This window comes from Rattus rattus, chromosome 6, assembly GCF_011064425.1.
Source record: "Rattus rattus isolate New Zealand chromosome 6, Rrattus_CSIRO_v1, whole genome shotgun sequence".
NCBI lineage: Eukaryota > Metazoa > Chordata > Mammalia > Rodentia > Muridae > Rattus > Rattus rattus.
Genome location: NC_046159.1, coordinates 22,274,170 through 22,295,367, shown reverse-complemented (window position 1 = coordinate 22,295,367; position 21,198 = coordinate 22,274,170). Strand labels below are relative to the sequence as shown.

Below are 21,198 nucleotides of genomic sequence, written 5' to 3'. Positions count from 1 at the left end.
CCATCCTCTCTCTCTCTCTCTCTCTCTCTCTCTCTCTCTCTCTCTCTCACCTTAGACAATCCCTCTCTCTCCTCTCTCACTCTCCCTCCCTCTCTCTCCCCCTCCTTCCCTCTCTCCTCTCTCTCCCTCTTTCTCTCTCCCTCCCTCCTCTTCCTTCCCCCCTTTCCTCTTTCTCTCCCTCTCTCTCCCCCTTCCTCTTTCTCCTCCTCCTTCCTCTTTCTCTCCCACCTCCCCCCCCCCCGCCCCCCCCCTTCTCTGGGCCCGCGGTGCACCTTCCAAAGTGACCCAATAATTTCTAGAATCCTCCTGGCTGACTCTTTGACAGATGACAGCCGAGCAAGGACTGTGCTACATAGCCTGCAGTGTTCCTCCGGTTCGCAGCCCAGGGCTTAGAGGTCCTGGCATTTAGTTCTCACCTGGGGAAATTCTTTGGCATAAACGATCTCATTAGCTAAGTGGAACCATTGTGGCACTGGGGGACAGCTGCTCCAAGGCCCGGTTTCTTCCGGCAGCTGTCCCCAATCTATTCTGGGAAGACCTGTGGTTTGTGTGGGAATTACAATGGCAACAAGGGAGACGACTTCCTCACGCCGGCGGGCCTGGTGGAGCCTCTAGTGGTAGACTTCGGAAACGCCTGGAAGCTTCAAGGGAATTGTCCGGACCTGCACAGACAACACAGCGACCCCTGCAGCCTGAACCCACGCTTGAGTACGTGAGCCGCAGAGCCCCCGGGGTCTCCGTGTTCCAGGCGTTCCAAGGGACAGAGATAGAGAGGAGGCAGAGACGGAGCAATGGGACCAGCCTTTATTTTGACTATTAGCGTTTGAGATCTACGTTTGGCTCATTTCCTTTTCAAAATTTGTTTATCGAACACCCTCCATTGATGGGTGGATTCCTGAGAGAAAAGAGAATATTGGGTCGTTTCTGGCCCGGGAAGGTCCCACTCTACCGCAGCAGTGAGTATGGGAGCTCAAAGTTGAATTATTGGGCGATAGATGCGCTGCAGGGACCCTGTGAAGATCCGGTGCTGCGACACCTCTGCTCTCACTAGCTTCGCTACTCTGACCACTGTCTCCAGCAGGGGCTTTGGGGAACGCAGTTTTACCCGTTACTGAGCCAAACACACGACAGTAAATTGGCACCGAAGCCACAGCCAGATAGACTTAGTTTTGCAGCAACTATCGACAAGAAAGGGAACTGGTTCTGTTCGTGGGTAGGGAGCAGGTGGGGGTGAGGTATGGATGTTGGAGTCCCTGAGGTTGGCCCCAGAGGCCCTGGCCGGACCATGTCTTATTCTGCACAGTTCTTCCTTCTCCTCAACAGCCAGGTTTGCGGAGGAGGCTTGCGCGCTCCTGACGTCCTCCAAGTTCGAGGCCTGCCACCATGCAGTCAGCCCTCTGCCCTACCTGCAGAACTGCCGTTATGATGTTTGCTCCTGCGCTGACAGCCAGGATTGCCTGTGTAGTGCAGTAGCTAACTACGCTGCTGCGTGTGCCCGAAAAGGCGTGCACATCGGGTGGCGGGAGCCAGACTTCTGTGGTGAGAACCCCATAACCGGTTAACCTCCTTTAGTCAACCATTCAAACTCTTCTGATAACTTGTGGGTCTGGGTCCATCTTCAAAGGTACTTTCTTTGAATTATGTCATTTGGAAACAGGCCCCAGTGACAAACTTGGGCCGACAGTTCGTTTGCAGCCATTTCTCCTGCTTTCTGCTTTTGGCTGGTGATGGGGTGGGTTTCTGCATAAAGTTGGAACCTCTTACAGAAGCCATGGACTCTTGGAGTGAGAGTGGGCCTGGCTGAGATTGCCTGTAACTGCTGCCACCTAGTGTTCAATCCTTGTATGAGCATGCTGTCCAGTGAGTTTGGAATGAAGGAATCCCTTGTTTGTAATTTCAAGCAAGACAGACATGGGACCTGGCCCACGTCTTTGGCACTGTATAAAGTTATGCAATGTTGAATAATGCCATTGTTCTAGTTGACTTTGCATCTGTCCTAAGCTGTGGTAGACTCCTGCCTTCAGAGATGGTCTTTGCTCCTGCACCGTGGTCCCCTGGGCAGTTAAACCCTGCTTACTGTTTGGTTGTTTTTCCTCTGGGGACATTTGGCTAGTGTCCAGGCTCAGACCACTGGGAGATAGAATCTCGAAGTTTCCTTCTGAGACCTCCCTCGGAGGTGCCTGTCAATCACACTGAGTGAGGGGATGAAGGGTAGGGACAGCTGAGGAGGACTCTCTGGGGAGGAGTTCTTGATCAAAGTTTTACAGAGGCGCTGTTGTGGCAGAGAGAGGTTAGCAGAGCAGGAGTGCGAGCAGAGAGTCTGGAGGAGGAAGGTCGGCGGAACTCTGAGTGTTAGGGTGAGGTAGGAGGATTTGGAGATGGCAACGGATGTCCTGGTGGAAGCAGGGAGACAGTAGTTAGGGGAAGTGGTAAAAAAAAAATAACATTATGGATTTGAAGAGATGCACTTGTCAGCATTGGTGCCTCACAAGCTTGTGTCTGGAGTCGTAAGCAGTCTCTGATGAGAGGTGGGAATAGACGCTCTATTCCAAGGAGAGATAGATGAAGCAAGTAGGGATGAAGGGGACACCCGGCCTTCCTCTTCCCTCCAACACTGGATGAAGGGAATACTGACAGCCCAGAGGACATAGTACAGACCTTTCTAGAAGTTTACCTAGCCCTTCATTCTGAACGTCTGTTTCCTTCCTAGCGTCTGCCTTCTAGCCACTGGGGAACCTAATTAGTCAGTGCTGTGCTGTTTATGAAAATGCTTCTGTTACCCACCGGTATTAGGAATTCTGCAGTAGCCATAAGCAATGTGATGGCCTCAGAAGGCTGTGCTAATTTAGGACATTCTCCCTGAAGGTCAAGAGCCTTTGGGGACATTCATTCTTAGGAGCAGCAAAGGACCTCCACAGAAGAGACTATGGGCAGTAAGCTGGCAGGCACCGTAGGAACGGGAGTGATTCAGTTAACAAGTTCTAACGCCCGAGTCTTTGTGATAGCTTCAGGTGTTGGCTGGCAGGAAGGAGTTAAGGACACGAGGGACCTGTTTCTGTAAGCTATGTGACTGATGACCTTGGCTTCTTTCTCTGAGCTCAAGGACAGTGGATCAGATCCCTGTGTTTTGGCCTCTCCCTCTCTTCACTTAGAGAGGAGCCCAGGTTTCCTGTCTCCTGGACCTTGACCTCTCTCCTCCTTTTTGAGGAATAGACAGAGCTCACAAACTATCACCTCCATTCAGAAAAAAATGTCATTGCAGACAACCGAGGGACAAAGACATGCCACACAGCTACTTTGTGTAATGCCCGAAAGACTCAGGAGCTACACACACACTCACACTTTTGTCCCTGTTAAAATGGTTGTCTCCTTTGGGAAGACAAGACAATGGGCTCCCTAGGCAGGGTCTAAGTCTTTCATTTATGTGTTCCTGAGCTGAGCCTGGCACAGCCCTGGCACATGCATACACCTCTGCCAAACTGGGGTGTGCATGGTTTCTTTCCAGAAGAAAGGCTCAAGGAGAAACTCAGTGAGACTGGATATCAGCTCTGAAGAGACTCTGTTGGTGGGGGAGGGGAGCTCTTCACTCCAACTTCTTTTTTTTACTGGATGGAAAGTACCCTGGCCGCTTCTCTGGCCAATTCACTGCTCCTGAGGTGAATCGAAGGGAGTTGCTGCCTTTGTGGGCTAGCATGCTCCCAGTGTCAGCCTAACTTCACTCCATACACCCATTCAGGGGCGCCGATTCTCCACTCATCCAGGGTCTAAGTCAGTGTCTCCCATGATTGGGGAGTCTGTTGACCACCCAGCTAAGCTAATCTGAGGTGTCAGTTGGAAGGAGAGGCGCAGGGTCTCTTCAGAGGTTCATGGCCAGGGATGACGTTTAAAGCGTCTATGGGATGTTCTGTCTGTGGCTATCTATCTGCTGGAGAAGGAAGGCTCTATTGTTTCCTGTTCAACAGCCTGAGGGCAAGGGTAAAGGGCACCCATCACCTCCCCGCTCCTCTTATCCTCCCACTAACGACTTCCATTATTGGTGCGTTCATCATGCAGGGGTGCATGATGACCACAGTGCAGGAAGGAGGGCTAGGTTCTTTGAGGCTGGGGTCTTTCTCTGGAACATGTCCCCCATGGTGAGCCTGCTGAACAGGGCTGGAATTCCCTTCCAGTGTCCCAGTGACAATAGCAGTGAACTCCTGGGACATGTTGGCTCACCGAACCTCCACAAAGACCCAGGTTATTGTTGCTACATTCCACTGAGGACGGTGCTCAGCGTTCCGTGCTAACTAGTGGTGGAGCTGGGATTTGAACCTGGGGACATGGGACATAGCCCACTCTCTAGCTGCCTTAGCATTTTGTTCTATGTAGCCATACAGTATCTCTCATTTCAATGTGAAAGGGGGTGTGGGGAGGGATGAGGGCTGTGAGGAGACTGAGGCTGCCCACTTTGCTGGGGGGTAGACATAAGTGTCCCTGCCTGTAATCCTTGTAAGGCTTCTTGCACATCCTTAAAGGGACTGTGCTCTTCTTGAAGTGCGATGGGCGAGAACGTGACCTTTAGGGAGACACAGAGTTGGGCGCAGATCTCACTTCTGCCTCCAGAGAGGCCAGATCTTTAAGATACTTAGCTCAAGTGTTGGGTCCTATGGGTAAGAACCAAGGAAGGGGGAGGTGGGGGCTAACTCACTGAGGAGGAGAGCGTGCAGTAGGCGCTCAGAGACTGTAGCTTTTATTGTCCTTCTCATCAGGGAGATAAATGCACCTGCCTGTCACTCCCAACCCTAGATATTTAGATTTGCTAGGACTCTAGTGTTCTAGACTTAGAGAATTCACAGGCGAGGCAAGCCTACTCCGTGTGGGTAAAGAGAGAACATGTGTGTGCCCATACTTTCCATGTATGTTGTGTGTGTGTGTGCGTGTGTGCATGCGTGTGTGTGTGTGTGTGTGTGTGTGCACCTGAAGACACACTTTTGCTTACACTGGGAAGGGATGGTTGTGACCATGGGGATCCAGCAGTGGTCACAGCTGCAAGGTACGATACCATATCTAACGCCTTCCTCCATCTCCTACTTGCAGCTCTGAGCTGCCCACAGGGCCAGGTGTACCTGCAGTGTGGGAATTCCTGCAACATGACCTGCCGCTCCCTCTCCCTTCCGGATGAAGAATGCAGTGAAGTCTGTCTTGAAGGCTGCTTCTGCCCCCCAGGGCTCTACCAGGATGAAAGAGGGGACTGTGTGCCCAAGGCCCAGTGTCCCTGTTACCACGACGGTGAGCTTTTCCAGCCTGCGGACATCTTCTCAGACCACCACACCATGTGGTACGTGCAAACAGCCGTCTGGGCTGTGAGCCTGGGTGCTGGGGAGGACAGTGATGGCTTCCTTGGGGGCAGAACTGGAACTGGAAACGGTCCTTCAAGTCCTTTGTTTCACGGATGGGCAAACCGAGGCCTCGAGAGAAATGATTTGTTCAGACTTCCGTACCAAGGCGGAAGCAGATCTAGAGTCCTCCCAGGTCTTCAGTGTCCATAATGTGTAAGCAGTGACACCTCCACGCCAACGGTGGGGTTTCTTGAGCTTCGGTGTCCACTCGCATGTGCTAGGCTTCACTTTCACTTTTCTAGACTGGAAAACGGAGGTGTCCCTGTCCCCTCTTCTCAGCTTCTTTCTAGTGTGCACAGGCACCTGAAGGAGAAAATTCTGGTATTGCAGTTCACCTCAGTGGTGCCTTGCCTGCCAGCGTGCTTTGAGTTGCTTTAACTGAATACCAGAGACTGGATCTTTTATAGAGTAAGAAGGTTCTTTTGGATTCCAGTTCTAGAGGCTGAGCAAAAGGTCCAGGCTTGGGCACCTGTGTCTGGAGAGGGTCTCGTGAACATGGGTGAGGAGTGAAATGTAGGATGTGAAATGACTTCACTTTTTAAACGACTGTTTCTCCAGGGAACACATCCAGTCCCCTGAAGCTAACCCACTCCCATGAGACTGGTAACAATCCCATCCAGAGATGATGCTGTTACATCCCATACCTCTCCAGGGGTCAGGGTGGGGTTGGGCTCAGGGACTGTAAACTATGTATGCATGGGTACGGGGCCCTTGGAAGGGTTTTGAACAGAGAACAAGGAAGAGAAGTGTAGCTTCGGGGAGTGGCTTCTGAGGAATGTGGGGGATGTTGACACCATTGACATGAAGCCCGTTAGGCCATGGACCAAGCAATCACAAGGAATGGAGATCAGGGGACTGAGGCTGTAGCCTGTGGAGACTGGACCAGCAGGTGCTGGAGGGCAGGAGGGGCAGTGCAGGTGCCCAGGACTTGGAGCCTTGAGGATGGCGATAGCAGGGTGCGAGAGGGCTCCCTGGAGGTGCAGAGGAGGCACTGATCTTACCGACCCAGTTACCAAGAAGACATCTGGATGAATGGATGAATGGAAGAATGGATGAAATTAACTTTGGGGACTAAAATTTAAGAAACCCTGAGGCCCTGAGAGTAATGGGAGTCACTAGGAGGTGTGCACCAGAGAGCAAGAAGGGACCAGTCAGAGGGAGGAGGGAAGAGGGAGGATGGGAGAGGGAAAAGGGAAGGGGAAAGGAGTGACGGGGGGGAGGGAGGAGGAAAAGGATTCTAGAAGGCAGGGCAGGGATGGAAAGGGTGGAACCAGAAAGTGCAAGTCACAGAAGTGGAAGGAAGAATAGTTGTCCCTTCATGGCACCTTTAGGTACCAAAATCCACGGATGTTTGAATCCTTCACCTGAAATACCATAGCACCTGCTTTATGGCCTACCTACATCTTCCTGCACACTTAAGTCATTTTCAGATGGTGCTCAGTACCTGCGGTGACAGGCTCAGTGAATACGTGTCCCGCTGCTCTGCTTAGGCCCTACAGGGAACAAGCTTGGCTGTACTTAGCACTGACAGAATTCTTCTCCCTTTGAGTATTTTCCATTCATGATTGCTTGATTTTTGTGGCTATAGATCCCAGGGGCACAGAAGGCAGTTGGTCACAACACCCGCTGTTGGCTGGATCTTTTGGTTTCAGCCCCGTCAAAGAATTGCCTGGCAATACTTTTCAAGCGTTTCCCTCTGGGACCTTAAAGCAACACTGTTGGGCAAGTAGGGCTTGCTTCTCCTGCCATTACCATGTGTGTGTATGTATGTATGTACGTGTGTGTATGTATGTATGTGTTCATGTGTGTGTATGTATATGTATGTGTGTATGTGCATGTATATGTATGTATGTATGTATGTATGTATGTATGTATGTATGTATGTGTGTGTATATATGTGTATGTGCATGTATATATATGTATCTGTGTGTATATGTGTATGTGTGTGTATATGTATATATGTGTGTGTATGTGTGTGTATGTATGTATGTGTGTATGTGTGTGCATGTATTTGTATGTGTATGTGTGTGTATATGTGTATGTGCATGTATATATATGTGTGTATATGTGTATGTGCATGTACATATGTATGTATGTGTGTGTATATGTGTATGTGTGTATATATGTATATATATGTGTGTATGTGTGTGTATATGTGTATGTGTGTATATGTATATATGTGTGTATGTGTGTGTATATGTGTATGCGTGTGTATATTGTATGTGTATCTATGTGTGTGTATATGTGTATGTGTGTATGTATATATTTGTATATGTGTCTGTATGTGTGTATGTGTGCATATGTGTATTTATGTGTGTGTTTATGTGTCTGTGTATGTGTGTGTATGTGTGCATATATGTGAATATGTGCGTATATATGTGTATGCATATATGTGTGTATGTGTGTATGAGTGTGTGCTAAGAAAGATGTAAAATTTTGGACTATGGAGACAGCTCAGCAATTGAAGTATCTAAGGACTGGACTTAGGATCCGGAGAACCCATGTAAAGGCTGAGTAGTCGTGACCTATAATTACCCCAGAAGTCAGAGATGGGGATCTCCAAATCAAATTACATAGAAAGACCAGTCATGTTGAAGAGCTCTGGACTGAGAATGCCACCTCTGTGAATAAGGAGAGCAAACAAGGGTGATTCTCAACTCTGACCTTGAGCCTCTCCACACATGCATTCATATGTGCACAGGCACTCATACAAGTATGTTCCCATACATGTGAAACATGCACACATATAAAGACTCATGAAAATAGAAACATTTTAAAAAGACATGAGATTCGCCATTTGATTCTCTTATATGTATCAGTGGCATTTAGTACAACTTCACATTGTGCAACCAACTTCTTCCCGGCTATCTCTAGACCCTTTATGTCCCTGAAAGAAACTGAGTCCATTACATAGGAACTCCTCATTGTTTCCCAGCCTAGGAATAGCCACTCAACTTCTTCTTTATGGCTGTGACTACTCAAGATATCTCACGAGTGGATCCAGTACACATCCTTTTCTTTGTGCCTGGCTCATGTCCCTTAGGTTAATGCTTTAACTCCTGTTGCTGCATGTATGCCAACCCAATGCCTTTAATGATGGAATGGGATCCTACTGTGGACACATGGTACCTTCTGTTCGTCCATTTGCCTGCTGGTGGAGACTTGGCTGCTTGGGCTTCTTTGCTGTTGTGAGTAGTGCTGCCATGAACGTTGGTGTTTAAGTATCTGAGTATGTGCTTCAGATTTGGGGCGTGGTCAATATCCCTGAGTGTAACTACTGGATCGTATAGTAATCCTCTTTACCTTTTCGAAGAACTACCAACGTATTCTTTCACTGAGGCTGCAGCATTGAAGTTCCCATGAGCAAGGGACCAGTGTAATCATTCCTCTGCCCTCCCTGGCATCTCTTACTTTCTTCCTCTCCTCCTTCTCTTCTTCCTATTCCTCCTCTTCTTTCCATTCCTCCTCCTTCCTCTTCCTCCTTTTCTCCCCCACCCCTTATGTGGTGTGCATGAGAGAACATAACATCTGTGTTCTAGCACGTGTGGGAAGGTCAGAGGACAGCCTCGTGTGTCACATTCTCCTTGCCTCTTATTTGAAAGAGTCTCTGTGGCTTACTACAGTGCATATGCCAAACTAGCTAGACCGTTAGCTTCTGGGAAAGCTTCAGTCTTTGCTCCCAATCTCTCTATGGGTGCCTTGGGATTATAGATATGTTGTCTGGCTTTACATGGGTTCCGGGGGGTGCAGGTCCTTAGGCTTATAAAGTGGGGCACTTACCCATGGAGACATCACCCCAGCTCCAGCCTTCCTAATAGTTATCTCACTAGGTATGATGTGGCATCTCATTGTGGTTTTGATTATTTGCATTTCTTTAATGGCTAATGACCTTGAATATCTTCATGTACCTATTGGCTACTTCTAGATTTTTCTCATATGTCTACTTGAATCTTTCAGCCATTTTTGGGTTGAGTTATTGAGGATCTTTGTGTATTCTGTGAGCTCTTTGTTCATTCTGTTGTTAGTGCCTTTTGATGCAGAACACATTTGAATTTTAATGTAATCAGTTTACCTATTCTTTTAATTTATTCCTTATGGTTCTGAATTATAGCCATGAAATCAGTGCCAAATTCCAAGTCACGACGAATACCTCGATGATCCCTTCTAAGACTTTCCTAATGTTTAGATCCTGGATCCATTTGGCGCTCGCATTTTGCGTACGGTGTAAGGTTACAGTCCAGCTCCATTCTTTCCCAGATGGAACTCCAGTTTCCCGGCACCGAGTAGACTCCTTTCCACGTCTTGGCACCGGTGTAGAAATTCAATTGACCGTCTAGGCGGCGGCTGACTTCTGAACTGTTTATTTAGCTGGACTGTATACCTGTCCGTCTGCCAGTCCATATTGTTATAATTACCGTAGCTTCGCAACAGGCTTGGAACCAGAAACTGTGGCTCCTCCAGCTTTCTTCTTTGTCAAGATTGTTTTGGTGTTCAGGGGCCTTTGAAGTACCATATCAGTTCTAGTCTTAGTTTCTGTAGGAACTGCCATTGGGATTTTATTGGGATGTATTCAATCTACACACCACTTGTATTGTCTTATTATCCAATCCATAAGCAGACGGTGCCCAACACCTTAGCTCTTTGGCTTCTAAGTGATGTTTTGTAGTTCCTTGGAGTGTCGTATTAGTGTCGTGTTCATTGTGCCAAGTCCTGAGCCTGCTGTGACATTTTCCTATGCGCACATACTGTACTTTGAACATACGCTCTTTCTTACTCCTCTTTCCCCCGCCCTAACCCTGTTCTTCCCTAACAGTTCCCTTTTGGATTCCATGTCTTCTCGCGAGAGCAGACGAGCGTCTCTCAGCTTTCTGAGCCAGAGATTATTTTATTTAACACAGTTGCCCCCAGTTCTGCCCACTTTCCCACAAAGGACCTGAGTTTTTTTTCTTCTTAATGGCTAATGCTACTTCATTATGTCTACGTCCCACATTTTCCTTACCTGGCCTTCCATTGATACGTGCAGGATGACGGCATGACGTGACTTCTAGGAAAAGCACTGTGCAGATATCTTTATTGACTGCTGACTCTGATTCCTTCGGAGACCTAGGGCAGGGTTGGTACCACTAGACCATGGCCATTGTATTTTTTAGTTTCTCGAAGGGTCTCTCTGCTGACTTCCTAAGTGGCTGATTTACATCCGCTCCAACCGTGCAGAGGACTTTTGTTTTCTCTATACAGTCACTACATTTGTTTTCCTTTTGGTCTTTTTGGGTGGGGACAGGGTCTCACTTTGTAGCTCAGGCTGGCTTGGAGCTCAGTTTGTTGCCCCAATTTGCCTCGAGTTCACTACAATCCTCCTGCCTCAGCTTCTCAAGTGCCAGGACTATAGGTAAGAGGCACCTACCTGGCTTCATCAGCACTGGCATGCTGTCTGTGGCTAAAGAGGATGAACATTTTTTCCCTCACGGTATTGATCGGACGTTTCTGTTTCTTTTGAGATCTGTTTGCGTGTCCTTGCCCATTTGTTCCTTGGATTGTTTGCTCGTTTATTGTTTAACGTTTCGGGGTTCTTTGCAAACCCTGTCAGATGTGTATCTGGTAAAGTTTATTTCACGCTCTGTAGGGAATCACTCAGCAACTCTTTGTTGTGTAGAAACTTTAAACACATTGCTTTGCGTGTGTTCACATGTTTGTGTGTGTGTCTCACACGTGTGTATGTGTTTGTATATTTATGTGTGTTGGGTAGCAGTGACCTTAGTTTTGGGGAAACAGTGTGTAAGAACCTTTGGTTTAAAGAGAATGACACACCTTAAGATTCACAGATGGTCGTTAAGCTGGAGAAGACGGGAACACAGGGATCAGCTCAGGTGGGGCTCGCCCTTTCCCGGAAACTCTATTGAAGGGATGCTCCTGAGGGATGTCCGGCAAGGGTGGGGCACAGTCCAGAAGTAGAAGTAACAAGAACATAGGAATTGAAGCAAGATGTCAGACATCCTGAATTGTGATGGAGAGAGTGGGGAGAGAGCAGTGTCGGGATGAACCCTAGATTCTGACAGTGAGTCCGGTTGAACGGATGGTGATACCAGTCCACAGACCAGCCCTGGAACGGGCCTGGGGTCTGGTGTAGACACACTGTGCTCGCAGCGTCTTCGAGACACTGAAGGGAATTATAAAGATGTTTGTGTGTATGTTTCCATGTACAGGTCGGAGCTCAGAGGGGCTACTGCCAGAAGTGCACGAGACATTTTTGTAATGAGAGCTGGGGGTGTGAAAGGCAGCATAGTGAGGGGAGAGAAAGCATGGATGTCCAGGGGAAGGGGATTTGTGACCTATAGGTGAGGTTGAGGCAGAAGTGGGGAAATCCAATGGAGATTGTCTTTATTCTCTCAGAGAATGGAGTAGCCACCAGTGATGGGGATATTCAAAGGGACATTGCAAAGAAAAAGAGCTCAGAGGGACCCACTGGACTTGGTGGCCTGATGGTCACTGATGGTGATAGCAGGTCAAACTTGAGATCCAGAGTTATGGGCCTGAAGCCCCACTGGAAGGAGCAGAGTGAGCAGGGTCGGGGTAGGGGAACAATGAATACATATATAACAAAAACCTCTATCAAAGGCTGGGGTGTTTTCTCTGCAGCTACTGTGAAGATGGCTTCATGCACTGTACCACAAGTGGTGCCTTGGGGAGCCTGTCACCTAACATTGTCCTCAGCAGCCCCTTGTCTCACCGCAGTAAGTACTGTAGCCCTGAAAGGTTGCTCTCTTCCCTTCTGTCTGGACTCTTCTCCATGAGTGGGGGGAGGGGGAGAGCTGCCTGCACCGTCTGATACACGCAGGTGTGCACACAGGCGTCTGGCTCTGCCCTGCGTCCCATTGACTTCTTAGCTTGTGTGAGCATCCTTCAGGCACACGTAAATTCATGTGAGTGAGGCCAGGCGAATTTTACTGTGTGGGAGGACAGCACTTGAGCTATCAGAAGCAGAGAGATCTGTTGTGGTAATCCGAGTGCAGTGAGCAACTGGCATTGGCTGATGAGCCCGCTAGCAATGACGCCTATCATTCTTCAAAGGCTCTTTTCTCCCGCACTGTGGACACACTGACGAGGAAACCTTGGAATCTTGTTAGATGGATCTGAACGAAGAGGGGTTTGGGCCAATTGCTCCCTATTTGAAAATCCTAATAGCTGGAGTTCTGTCTTAAGATGTGATAAAGACTGTCGAGGGCGTGGCCCATGGGGGTAGGCGTGACCCATGGGAGTGGGCGTGACCCATGGGGGAATGGGCAGAGTCCATGGGAGTGGGCTGTCATTCTAGGTTACAGAGGCTTTGCCTCTGGAAGAACCATGATGGCCTAGAATGTAGTCTCCTGGTTGGAAGGACATCAATGGATCCTCAATAGCTTCTATGTAACCCCTTCTTCCTCTGCCTCACACTGAGGCTCCGCCCTCATACCCTTTTGCTTCCCAGCTTGCCCTGGACAGTGGTCTGGGTCCCTACACAAGTGTTTTAGAGGCAAGACCTCAAGCATGAGGGTGACTCAAAGTGAAGCCAGAATGTGGCCTCTTGTACTTCTGTCCCCTCCTTTGTATTCTGCCTCAAAGACCTACCTTTTTTGCACCTACACTCCTACCTTCTTGTCTAGTCACTGTAAAGAAATACCTGGATTTCTTCTGAGGTTAGGAAAAGGCATATTCTGTTTTGAAGTGTAGCTTTTTAACCCAAATCTCCACATAAAAGTAAAGTTGTGAATTCTGCTTTCTGTGCCCAGAGTGAGAGAAATGATATTTCATATATGACTGGGCTTTTGGGGGGGTATTGTCTCAACTCTCTGCTCTCGTGATTATCCAATCACGGTTGCTATTCTTTTTTTTTAATATTTATTTATTTATTATATATAAGTACACTGTAGCTGTCTTCAGACACACCAGAAGAAGGCATCAGATCCCATTACAGATGGTTGTGAGCCACCATGTGGTTGCTGGGACTTGAATTCAGGACCTCTGGAAGAGCAGTCAGCGCTCTTAACCACTGAGCCATCTCTCCAGCCCATGGTTGCTATTCTTTGATTGGCAGGAAATATGATCCATTAGTGAACCAAGTAGACAGAATCCCTGCCTTCAGGGAACATAGGATTTTTTTTTTTAAGGTGGGGTCAAGGAGGTCTTTGAGGGTCTTAACAGTTGCTGGACCATTTGAGGACAAGACACAGAAGGGAGAAGGGTGACCAGATTCTTATTTATAGACCAGAAGCAAATCTTTGAAACATACAGTGGAAACACATGGGGGGGGGAGAGGGAGGAGTGTCAGTGATGGCATTTTTATAAGGAGGCTGACCTTGGAGTAGACCTTGGATCTTAAGAGTCCCTGCGGCTGACGGTTTTCTCCTCCATGAGCTGTAACTATTTCTTTAATGTTCCTATTGAGTCCCATCAAGCTCCATTTTAGTACCTCAATCTGGGTCTTCTCAAGCCTGAGCCTGGAAATTTCCACAGTGCACCTCAGTTCAGGGCAAACTGGGAGAACCGAGTCAAGAGGGATGAAGGTCATCAGGTGACATCTGCTGCAGTCTGTAGAGCTGCCATCAGCTTGGCCTGAAGCATTCAGATAGATAAAGCTAGTGCCCTGGTCTCACATGGAGACCCTAGCTCAGGGCTGGAGCTCACTGCAGGCTGGGCAGTGTCAGGACTTGCTGAGTAGGCAGTGCTGAGCCCCCCAAATGAGTGATGGCTTCTGGGGGCTACTGGACAGTGCAGAAGGGTGATCTGTCATGGCTTTGCTCACCGCCTCTTTTCCTTCCTCAAGGCAAAAGGAGCCTCTCCTGTCGGCCGCCCATGGTCAAGCTGGTGTGTCCTGCTGACAACCCACGGGCTCAAGGGCTGGAGTGTGCTAAGACGTGCCAGAACTACGACCTGGAATGCATGAGTCTGGGCTGTGTGTCAGGCTGCCTCTGTCCCCCCGGCATGGTGAGCACCGCATGGGGGAACCTTCCCATCCATTTTCTTGTAGGCCATGGTGACTGAGGTGTCTGTGGAGTCAGAGAGGGGAAGAAACAGTGATAGGGATGCTGGGAAATTCAGGGAGGGGCTTGGGAGGAGAATGTCTGGACTTGATGATGAGGGACTTCTTCAGTATTATGTCAGCATTGGGAATTGTTTAACTTATTATTATGTTAAAAATTAAAAACAACAATTGGGATGGTGCCTCATTTTGTTGCTTTGGTTGGGCTTGAACTCCTGGGCTTAAGCAACCTTCTCCTCAGCCTCTTGAGTAACTAAAACTACAGGCACATTCTACTGTGTCCAGCTTGGTCAAGGCTTCTGTAAAGGAAACATGTGCATGTCTAGAAAAGCATCTATGTAGTATTAGATATTCATAACCACAACAGTTGGATCAGATCCCTACTTCTGGCTGGGAGTGTGGCCTTATATCTATGTTATAGACACTCTGTGAGGCACTCCTTTCTCACCCAGAAGCTCCTAGCATGCATTCTCAGAAACACGTGTAACTAAGGCCCCTTACGAAAGCTTCTGTCCACAGAGGTTGGATCGTTTTCACAACTGCTTCATTACAAGGCTGACTGATATGTAGATGGCCGGGGCCAGGTTCAGCAGAGCAAGGAAATCCATGTAATTTATGAAGTGTGCACAGCGTGCTGGCTGCAGCGCCCTACACGTGTTCCTGGCCACAGCACAAAGAAAAGGGAGCTGGGAACATCTTGCCTGGGTGCTTCTAATGGTGCAGACCTCATTCCCATGGCTGTTTCTCTGTTCTCTGTGTGATGAGGGAGGGCTATGGCATGACACTAAGGAGTTGAAGAAGGGGCTAGGTATTGTGCATCTGATGGCTTGCGAGGGGGTGGGGGGCAAGTCACCTTGTGATGGAGGAAGATCTGCTGAGGGCAGAGAGACCCAAGGAGGAATGGGGTACAGGGGCTAAGTTACCATGTACACCACCCTCTGGCCCACCCTTGTGAATAGACATTCATTCAATCTTTATCTGAATCCCAGAGACCTCCTCTGTAATGTACTTAGTCTGCCCTCTTCACTTGGTTGGTTATGGATGCAAGGGAGATGTATACAAAATTACTTATAAAACAAACAAGCAAGCAAACAAGCAAACAAACAAACAAACAAACAAACAAGGTATGAAGTTAGGGATGGACCACAGTTAGGGATATGATTTCCTAGCATGCATGAGGTTATGGGTTCAACCCCCAGCATAACATGGGTGGTAATGGGGCATGCCTCTAGCTAGGAACAGAAGTTCAAAGTCATCCTCCCATGGATAGTTGAATGCCAGTCCAAGTTGGAGATCTTGTCTCAAAGAAGACAGAAAAATTTTAGTAAGAGAGCGCTCTCTCTCTCTCTCTCTCTCTCTCTCTCTCTCTCTCTCTCTCTCTGGTGTTTGTAAATAACTGGGGCTCAATTTTAGAAACTATGTGGGTCAGCTCCTCGTCCTGCCACTGGTGGGATGGTGTAAGGTCCTTTTTCTTACATTTCCATTCTGCTCTGTTGTGGACCAATGCTTTTAAATACAGTGAAAAATGGATTAACTAAAAAATAAAGGGGTTGGGGATTTAGCTCAGTGGTGGAGTGCTTGCCTAGCAAGCGCAAGGCCCTGGGTTCTGTCCCCAGCTCTGAAAAAAAGAAAAGAAAAAAAAAATAAAAAAAGTAGTGATAGGAATTGGGGGTATGTCTTAGTTACTGCTCTACTGCTGCCATAAAACATCATAAGACAACCTGTGGAAAACAGAGTATATGTGAGGCTACACTTTTAGACTCCATGACCATCATGGGGAGAGGGGCAGCAGGCAGGCATGGCGCTAGAGCAGGAGTAAGAGCTTACGTCCCCATCTGCAAGTAGGAGGCAGAGAGAAGGAGATAACTAAGAATAGTATGGGCTTTTGAGACCTCAAAGCCCACCCCTAATGACACCCATTCTCTGATAAGGCCATACCCTCTAATCCTCCCAAGTAGCTGTACCAACTGAGGACAGGTATTAAAACAAGGAACCTATGGGAGCTTTTCTTTTTCTTATTCAGTGTGACTCACTGCCACAGGACGTGAGTCAATGTAAGGCCTTGGGTTCATTTCTAGCACCCCAAGACACAAAGACAAACCAACCAACTATCCATCCATCCACCCATCCATCCATCCATCCATCCATCCATCCATCCACCCATCCATCCATCCCTCCATACATCCATCCATCCATCCAAATAACCAATCAACCACCAACCAACCAACCATCCATCCATCCAAATAACCAATCAACCACCAACCAACCATCCAACTATCCATCCATCCATCCATCCATCCATCCATCCATCCATCCATCCACCCAACCCACCATCCATCCATTCATCCATCTGATCAAAGCATAGGATCCACCCAGTTTTCATCACATATGACAGACAGGACATTACAGTTTGTTTCTGCATTCTCATTCTCATTGGTCAGCTCTGACACTGGCATGACCTTAAGTGGCCATTGTCCTCTTCTATAAACCATGTTTCCTCCATGCATGTCCCCAAAAAGCACTTCTTTGAAGATGTTGGAGGCAAGTGGGGAGGCCCTCTCTTTCCCAGTGTCGCAGGCCTGGCTCCTGCTGAGCAGAGGACTTCTGCTCCACCACAGACAGATTATCTGCCCCTGCAGCTGTTCCCAAGGCCTTCTTGCAGGGGTAGGGGGTAGGATGATTTTTACAAGTGGCAAGAACCATGGTGGTGCTGATTTGGTCTTCCAGTCCTAGGTTCCCACACTCAGTCAAACGGCAAGTCACCTCAGATCTTTGCTTCTTCACCTGTAGTATTGGCTTAGAAGGGTGTGGAGGGAAGGTGGAAGGCGGCAGACAGTCCTAGGCATTTCAGTTACTTTGTATTGGTGTCATGGTGACCATGCCACAGTAAGTTCATGCACATAAACCATGGGTGGCGGTAAAGGGTTTCCCAAGTCTTTCCTGATTGTTTTGAATTTCTGTGACAGGCTTCACTTTGTAGTTGGGACTGGTCTGGAACTTACCAGGTAGCCCAGACTAATACTTTTTCTTTAGTTGAAAAAATGCTCCTGAACTTTTTGCCTGGAGTAGCCATTCCTTTAAGTTAGGATGTTTCCTACTTTCGCCACTAGTCAGCAGCAGAACACAGCCCATGGCCCTGTTTCCTGCACTCCATCCACAGCTTCCGATCCTTGTAGGAATCCAGGGCAGAGCCAGGATCCTTCAACCTGCCTGGTTCCCAGCCCTCAGGCCAGGACACTGATAGGCCTCTGAGGAAAGTGTAGCATCGTTGTCTGGGAGATGGTGATTTATCCTTTGAAATCTAGCAGCTACATCTTTCAGACTAGTACCCAGCTTTGCTGGCATTAGGGAATGGCCTGTCAGAAATGAAAGACACAGGAAATTATTCTTCATTCTAGATCCCAGGTACAAGGTTCCATCTGGAGTGAGCTTCATTTTTGGACGCCAGAGGTTTTATGGGGCCTCAGGCATGGGAAGTGAATGCCTTTTTAAGTAATAAGTGTTTATAACATCCAAGAAAGCCAACGTCTCTCAAAACTTCTGGAAATACGGTAGGACTGTGCTCATTTGATTAATGAGTGAGACTTTATAAAAAGCTTACAGCCTGATAAATCCCCACAGGAAGAGTTATTCACGTGTTAGTGCGAGTCGTCAGGTAAGAATGCTTCCCTCCCAATCACCATGTGGTGGAGCTCAGCTACACCGAGCTGTGGCTATGGATGGAGCAGAACCATCGAGGACAGGTGGCGGCAAACATTTTGGGAGAGCGAGTGGTCTGTTTGGCATTCAAGTACAGTTAGGAACAGAGGCATTTCCAGAGAAAGGTAACACAGCAGTGTTCTCCGGCCTCATACTTGTCCTTGGAACTGGCTGAGGATGAGGTTCTGAGCTTGGACAATGCTTACGGAATGATCATGAACTGATAGCCCATGGTGGGCATTCCTGCCATGTTTTCTCAAGTCTTCAACAGCACCACTGTAGTATTCCCCAAGGACATACTGGACAGAGGTGGCAGCCTTCAGGTCATACTCTCGGCTTCAGGGACGTGCCACATAGCTCAGTTATGGCTGCTTACCTGGCTGGCCGACTTTCTGGCCACTTCCCTTTGTTTCTGTGGTTCTCAGTTGCGGGGGATTTCTTTAAGGCTTTCTCTGGGTGTTTTTGACCAAGCTCTTATGTCTATACCATCTCAAGTCAAGAGTTTCCACACAGTGCCTGGAAACCCTTTTCTCTCCTTTAAGGTTATGTTTTGCTTCCTCACCAGTCCCCACATCGATGTTGTCTTGATAGCAGCATCACTTAGCACGGAGCCCCCATCTTGATATCGCAGCCTGCCAGTTAGTGATGGTACTAAGGCAAGTCAGGGCAGAGAGGAGAGTGTGCCAAGCCAGTGAGAACCCAGAGGAGGAGAGTTTGTTAGGACAGTCGTAGCAGCATATCCTATCAATGACCTGATGTCCACTGGAGGAAGGCTGGGCACATGGGCCCACCTAGATGAAGCAGGAGCAGAGGGATACCGGAGCATGGCTGTATGGGGTTCTTGACAGTGGGGTGACTCTTGGAGGAGAGGTGAGCACGGACAGTGTGCACACCAGGAGGCCTGGGAACCTGTTGCCATGCCTGCTTGCAGGTGGAGGACAGAAGGTGTCCCTCAGAGGTGAGATACCCGGTGAGCAGGGCCAGGTTTCCCTTCCCAGTAAAAGCAATCACCTGTCTCCACTAACAGTAGCAGTGTGCACGCATCTGTCAATTTCATGGTGGCCACTAGGTGGCAGACTTCAGACTGACGTCTAAACTGACAAAGCTTGGAGAATATGGGCATGAATCTTTTTTCTCCAGCTTTGTATTGATTCTTTGTGCGTTTCATATCATGCACCCCCGTCCCACCCATCCCTTATTGTGAACCTTGGAAGGTTCTTGAAGGGAGATGTTTGCAGCCCCTCCTTGCTCCAACCTTCTTTGTTGATCTCTTGGCTTCTAAGAACCGTGGCCCCAGGCTTAAGGACCAGGATCAAGGATACAGTGGATCAGCTCCTTCCTAACTGATAGGCACCAATACTGCCCCACCACTTAGAGGGCCTAAGTGGAGAATATTACTCTTTCCACCTCTCGTGTGTGTGTGTGTGTGTGTGTGTGTGTGTGTGTGTGTGCGCGCGCGCACGTGCGTGCATATAGTTTAACCAAGGATTCTGCTATGGAAATCCTCTACATACCTCTATTCCCAGGGTTTAGTTTAAAGGTCTAGGAACTCAAGCTTGCAGGGTTACCAGATCACTGGACTTCGAATCATCCAGTTCCTCTTCCTACTTGCCAGGTAGTTCTGGAGCACAGCAGCTGTGGGCCTTCACCTAGACTGTCCCAAGGGACAAGAGAGGGTTACAGGGGAGAATATGTGATCAATGTATATTATATCATTTCCAAGGTGAAGTCCTGCCGTGTCATGTGCTTTTAGTTTGGCTTTGCTATGTCTCTTCTGGTCAGTCTTAAGTCCCTGGAGGAGTCCAGGGAACTAAATGCTTTTCAATTCTTGTCAAACACGATAGCCATTTTCTTTAATTATGGATATAACACCTACTCATTAAAGAACATTTTTTTGGTTGGGGGGGAATTAAAACTAGAAAGGAAAATAAGCCCAGTAGTGTTTTATCCAAGCTTACTACCCGGAGGCAACATCCCTCCTTCCTTCTAGCCTTAGTTAACAACAACAACAAAACAACAACAACAACAACAACAACAACAACAACAGTCTATATTCCATACACATGAAATTTGGTCTACATGTGTGTACAGTTTACTTTCCCTTTTTAAAAAGCCTGACTAGAGATGGCTCAGTGGTTAAGAGCACTGCACTGCTCTTCCAGAGGTTCTGAGTTCAAATCCCAGCAACCACATGGTGGCTCACGACCATCTGTAATGAGATCTGATGCCTTCTTCTGGTGTCTGAAGACAGCTACAGTGTACTTATATATAATAAATAAGTAAAATTATATATAAAAAACTAAAAGTTTAGGTAGGCATTGCTCACCTCATTAAAGAGTCCTCTGAAGGATCCTCTAGCAAACCAGCTCCCTGGGAATCCTTATGCAGGGCATCATTTGCCTGTCTCTGAACACTCGACTTTCACTTTCTTTTCCCCAGTTCATTGGTAAATCCTCCTTTAGACTCTATCCATCCTCCCACCTTCTCGGGAGACACCCTTTGTGTGACCTGGCTGAGCCTGGTATATGTACTCCCAGGGCTTCTGAAGTCTTTGCAAACTGTCCTAGGTTATGGCACCCAGCAGGACAGAGGGAGTTATGTCTTTGGTTGACCGGGAGACACAATGTAGAAGATGCCTTTGTCTGCCGCACCCCAGCCTGCTGCTGACTTCTGCCTTGGCTACTTTGTTGCTGAGGTTGCCCCTGGCTCCGTGCTGGCTCCTGGCAGGCTTGAGCGCCAGGAAACTTTCTCATCAGGGATTGATGCCTGTCCCTGGGGCCCTTGACACACTTGCCTTCTTTTCCTTTAGGTCCGGCACGAAAACAGGTGTGTGGCCTTGGAGCGCTGTCCCTGCTTCCACCAGGGTGAGGCGTACTCCCCAGGAGATACGGTGAAGATCGGCTGCAACACCTGGTGAGGCTCTGGGGCGCCCCGGGGACCAGCCATCATGACCTGTGGACACAGGACTTTTGACACTTGTCCTTACACCCCGTGGGAACTTGAGCGAGCTTTCCCTTACTCTGTCTCAGTTTCCCCATCTGTGAAATGCCCCTTTCCATCACTTGGCTCAATCACACCCCGGCCTTCGTCCCTCCCTCCTTCCTC

The 21,198-nt window shown here is 48.3% G+C and overlaps 1 protein-coding gene across 1 annotated transcript in view; it reads left to right on the top strand.

The window, feature by feature from the left end:
• Positions 1–21,198, top strand: part of Vwf (von Willebrand factor) — a 124,702-nt gene that overhangs the window by 46,693 nt on the left and 56,811 nt on the right. The window contains 6 exon segments of the mRNA XM_032906594.1: positions 513–708; positions 1,324–1,539; positions 5,077–5,317; positions 12,015–12,109; positions 14,179–14,339; positions 20,903–21,006. Coding sequence (XP_032762485.1) covers positions 513–708; positions 1,324–1,539; positions 5,077–5,317; positions 12,015–12,109; positions 14,179–14,339; positions 20,903–21,006 — 1,013 coding nt within the window.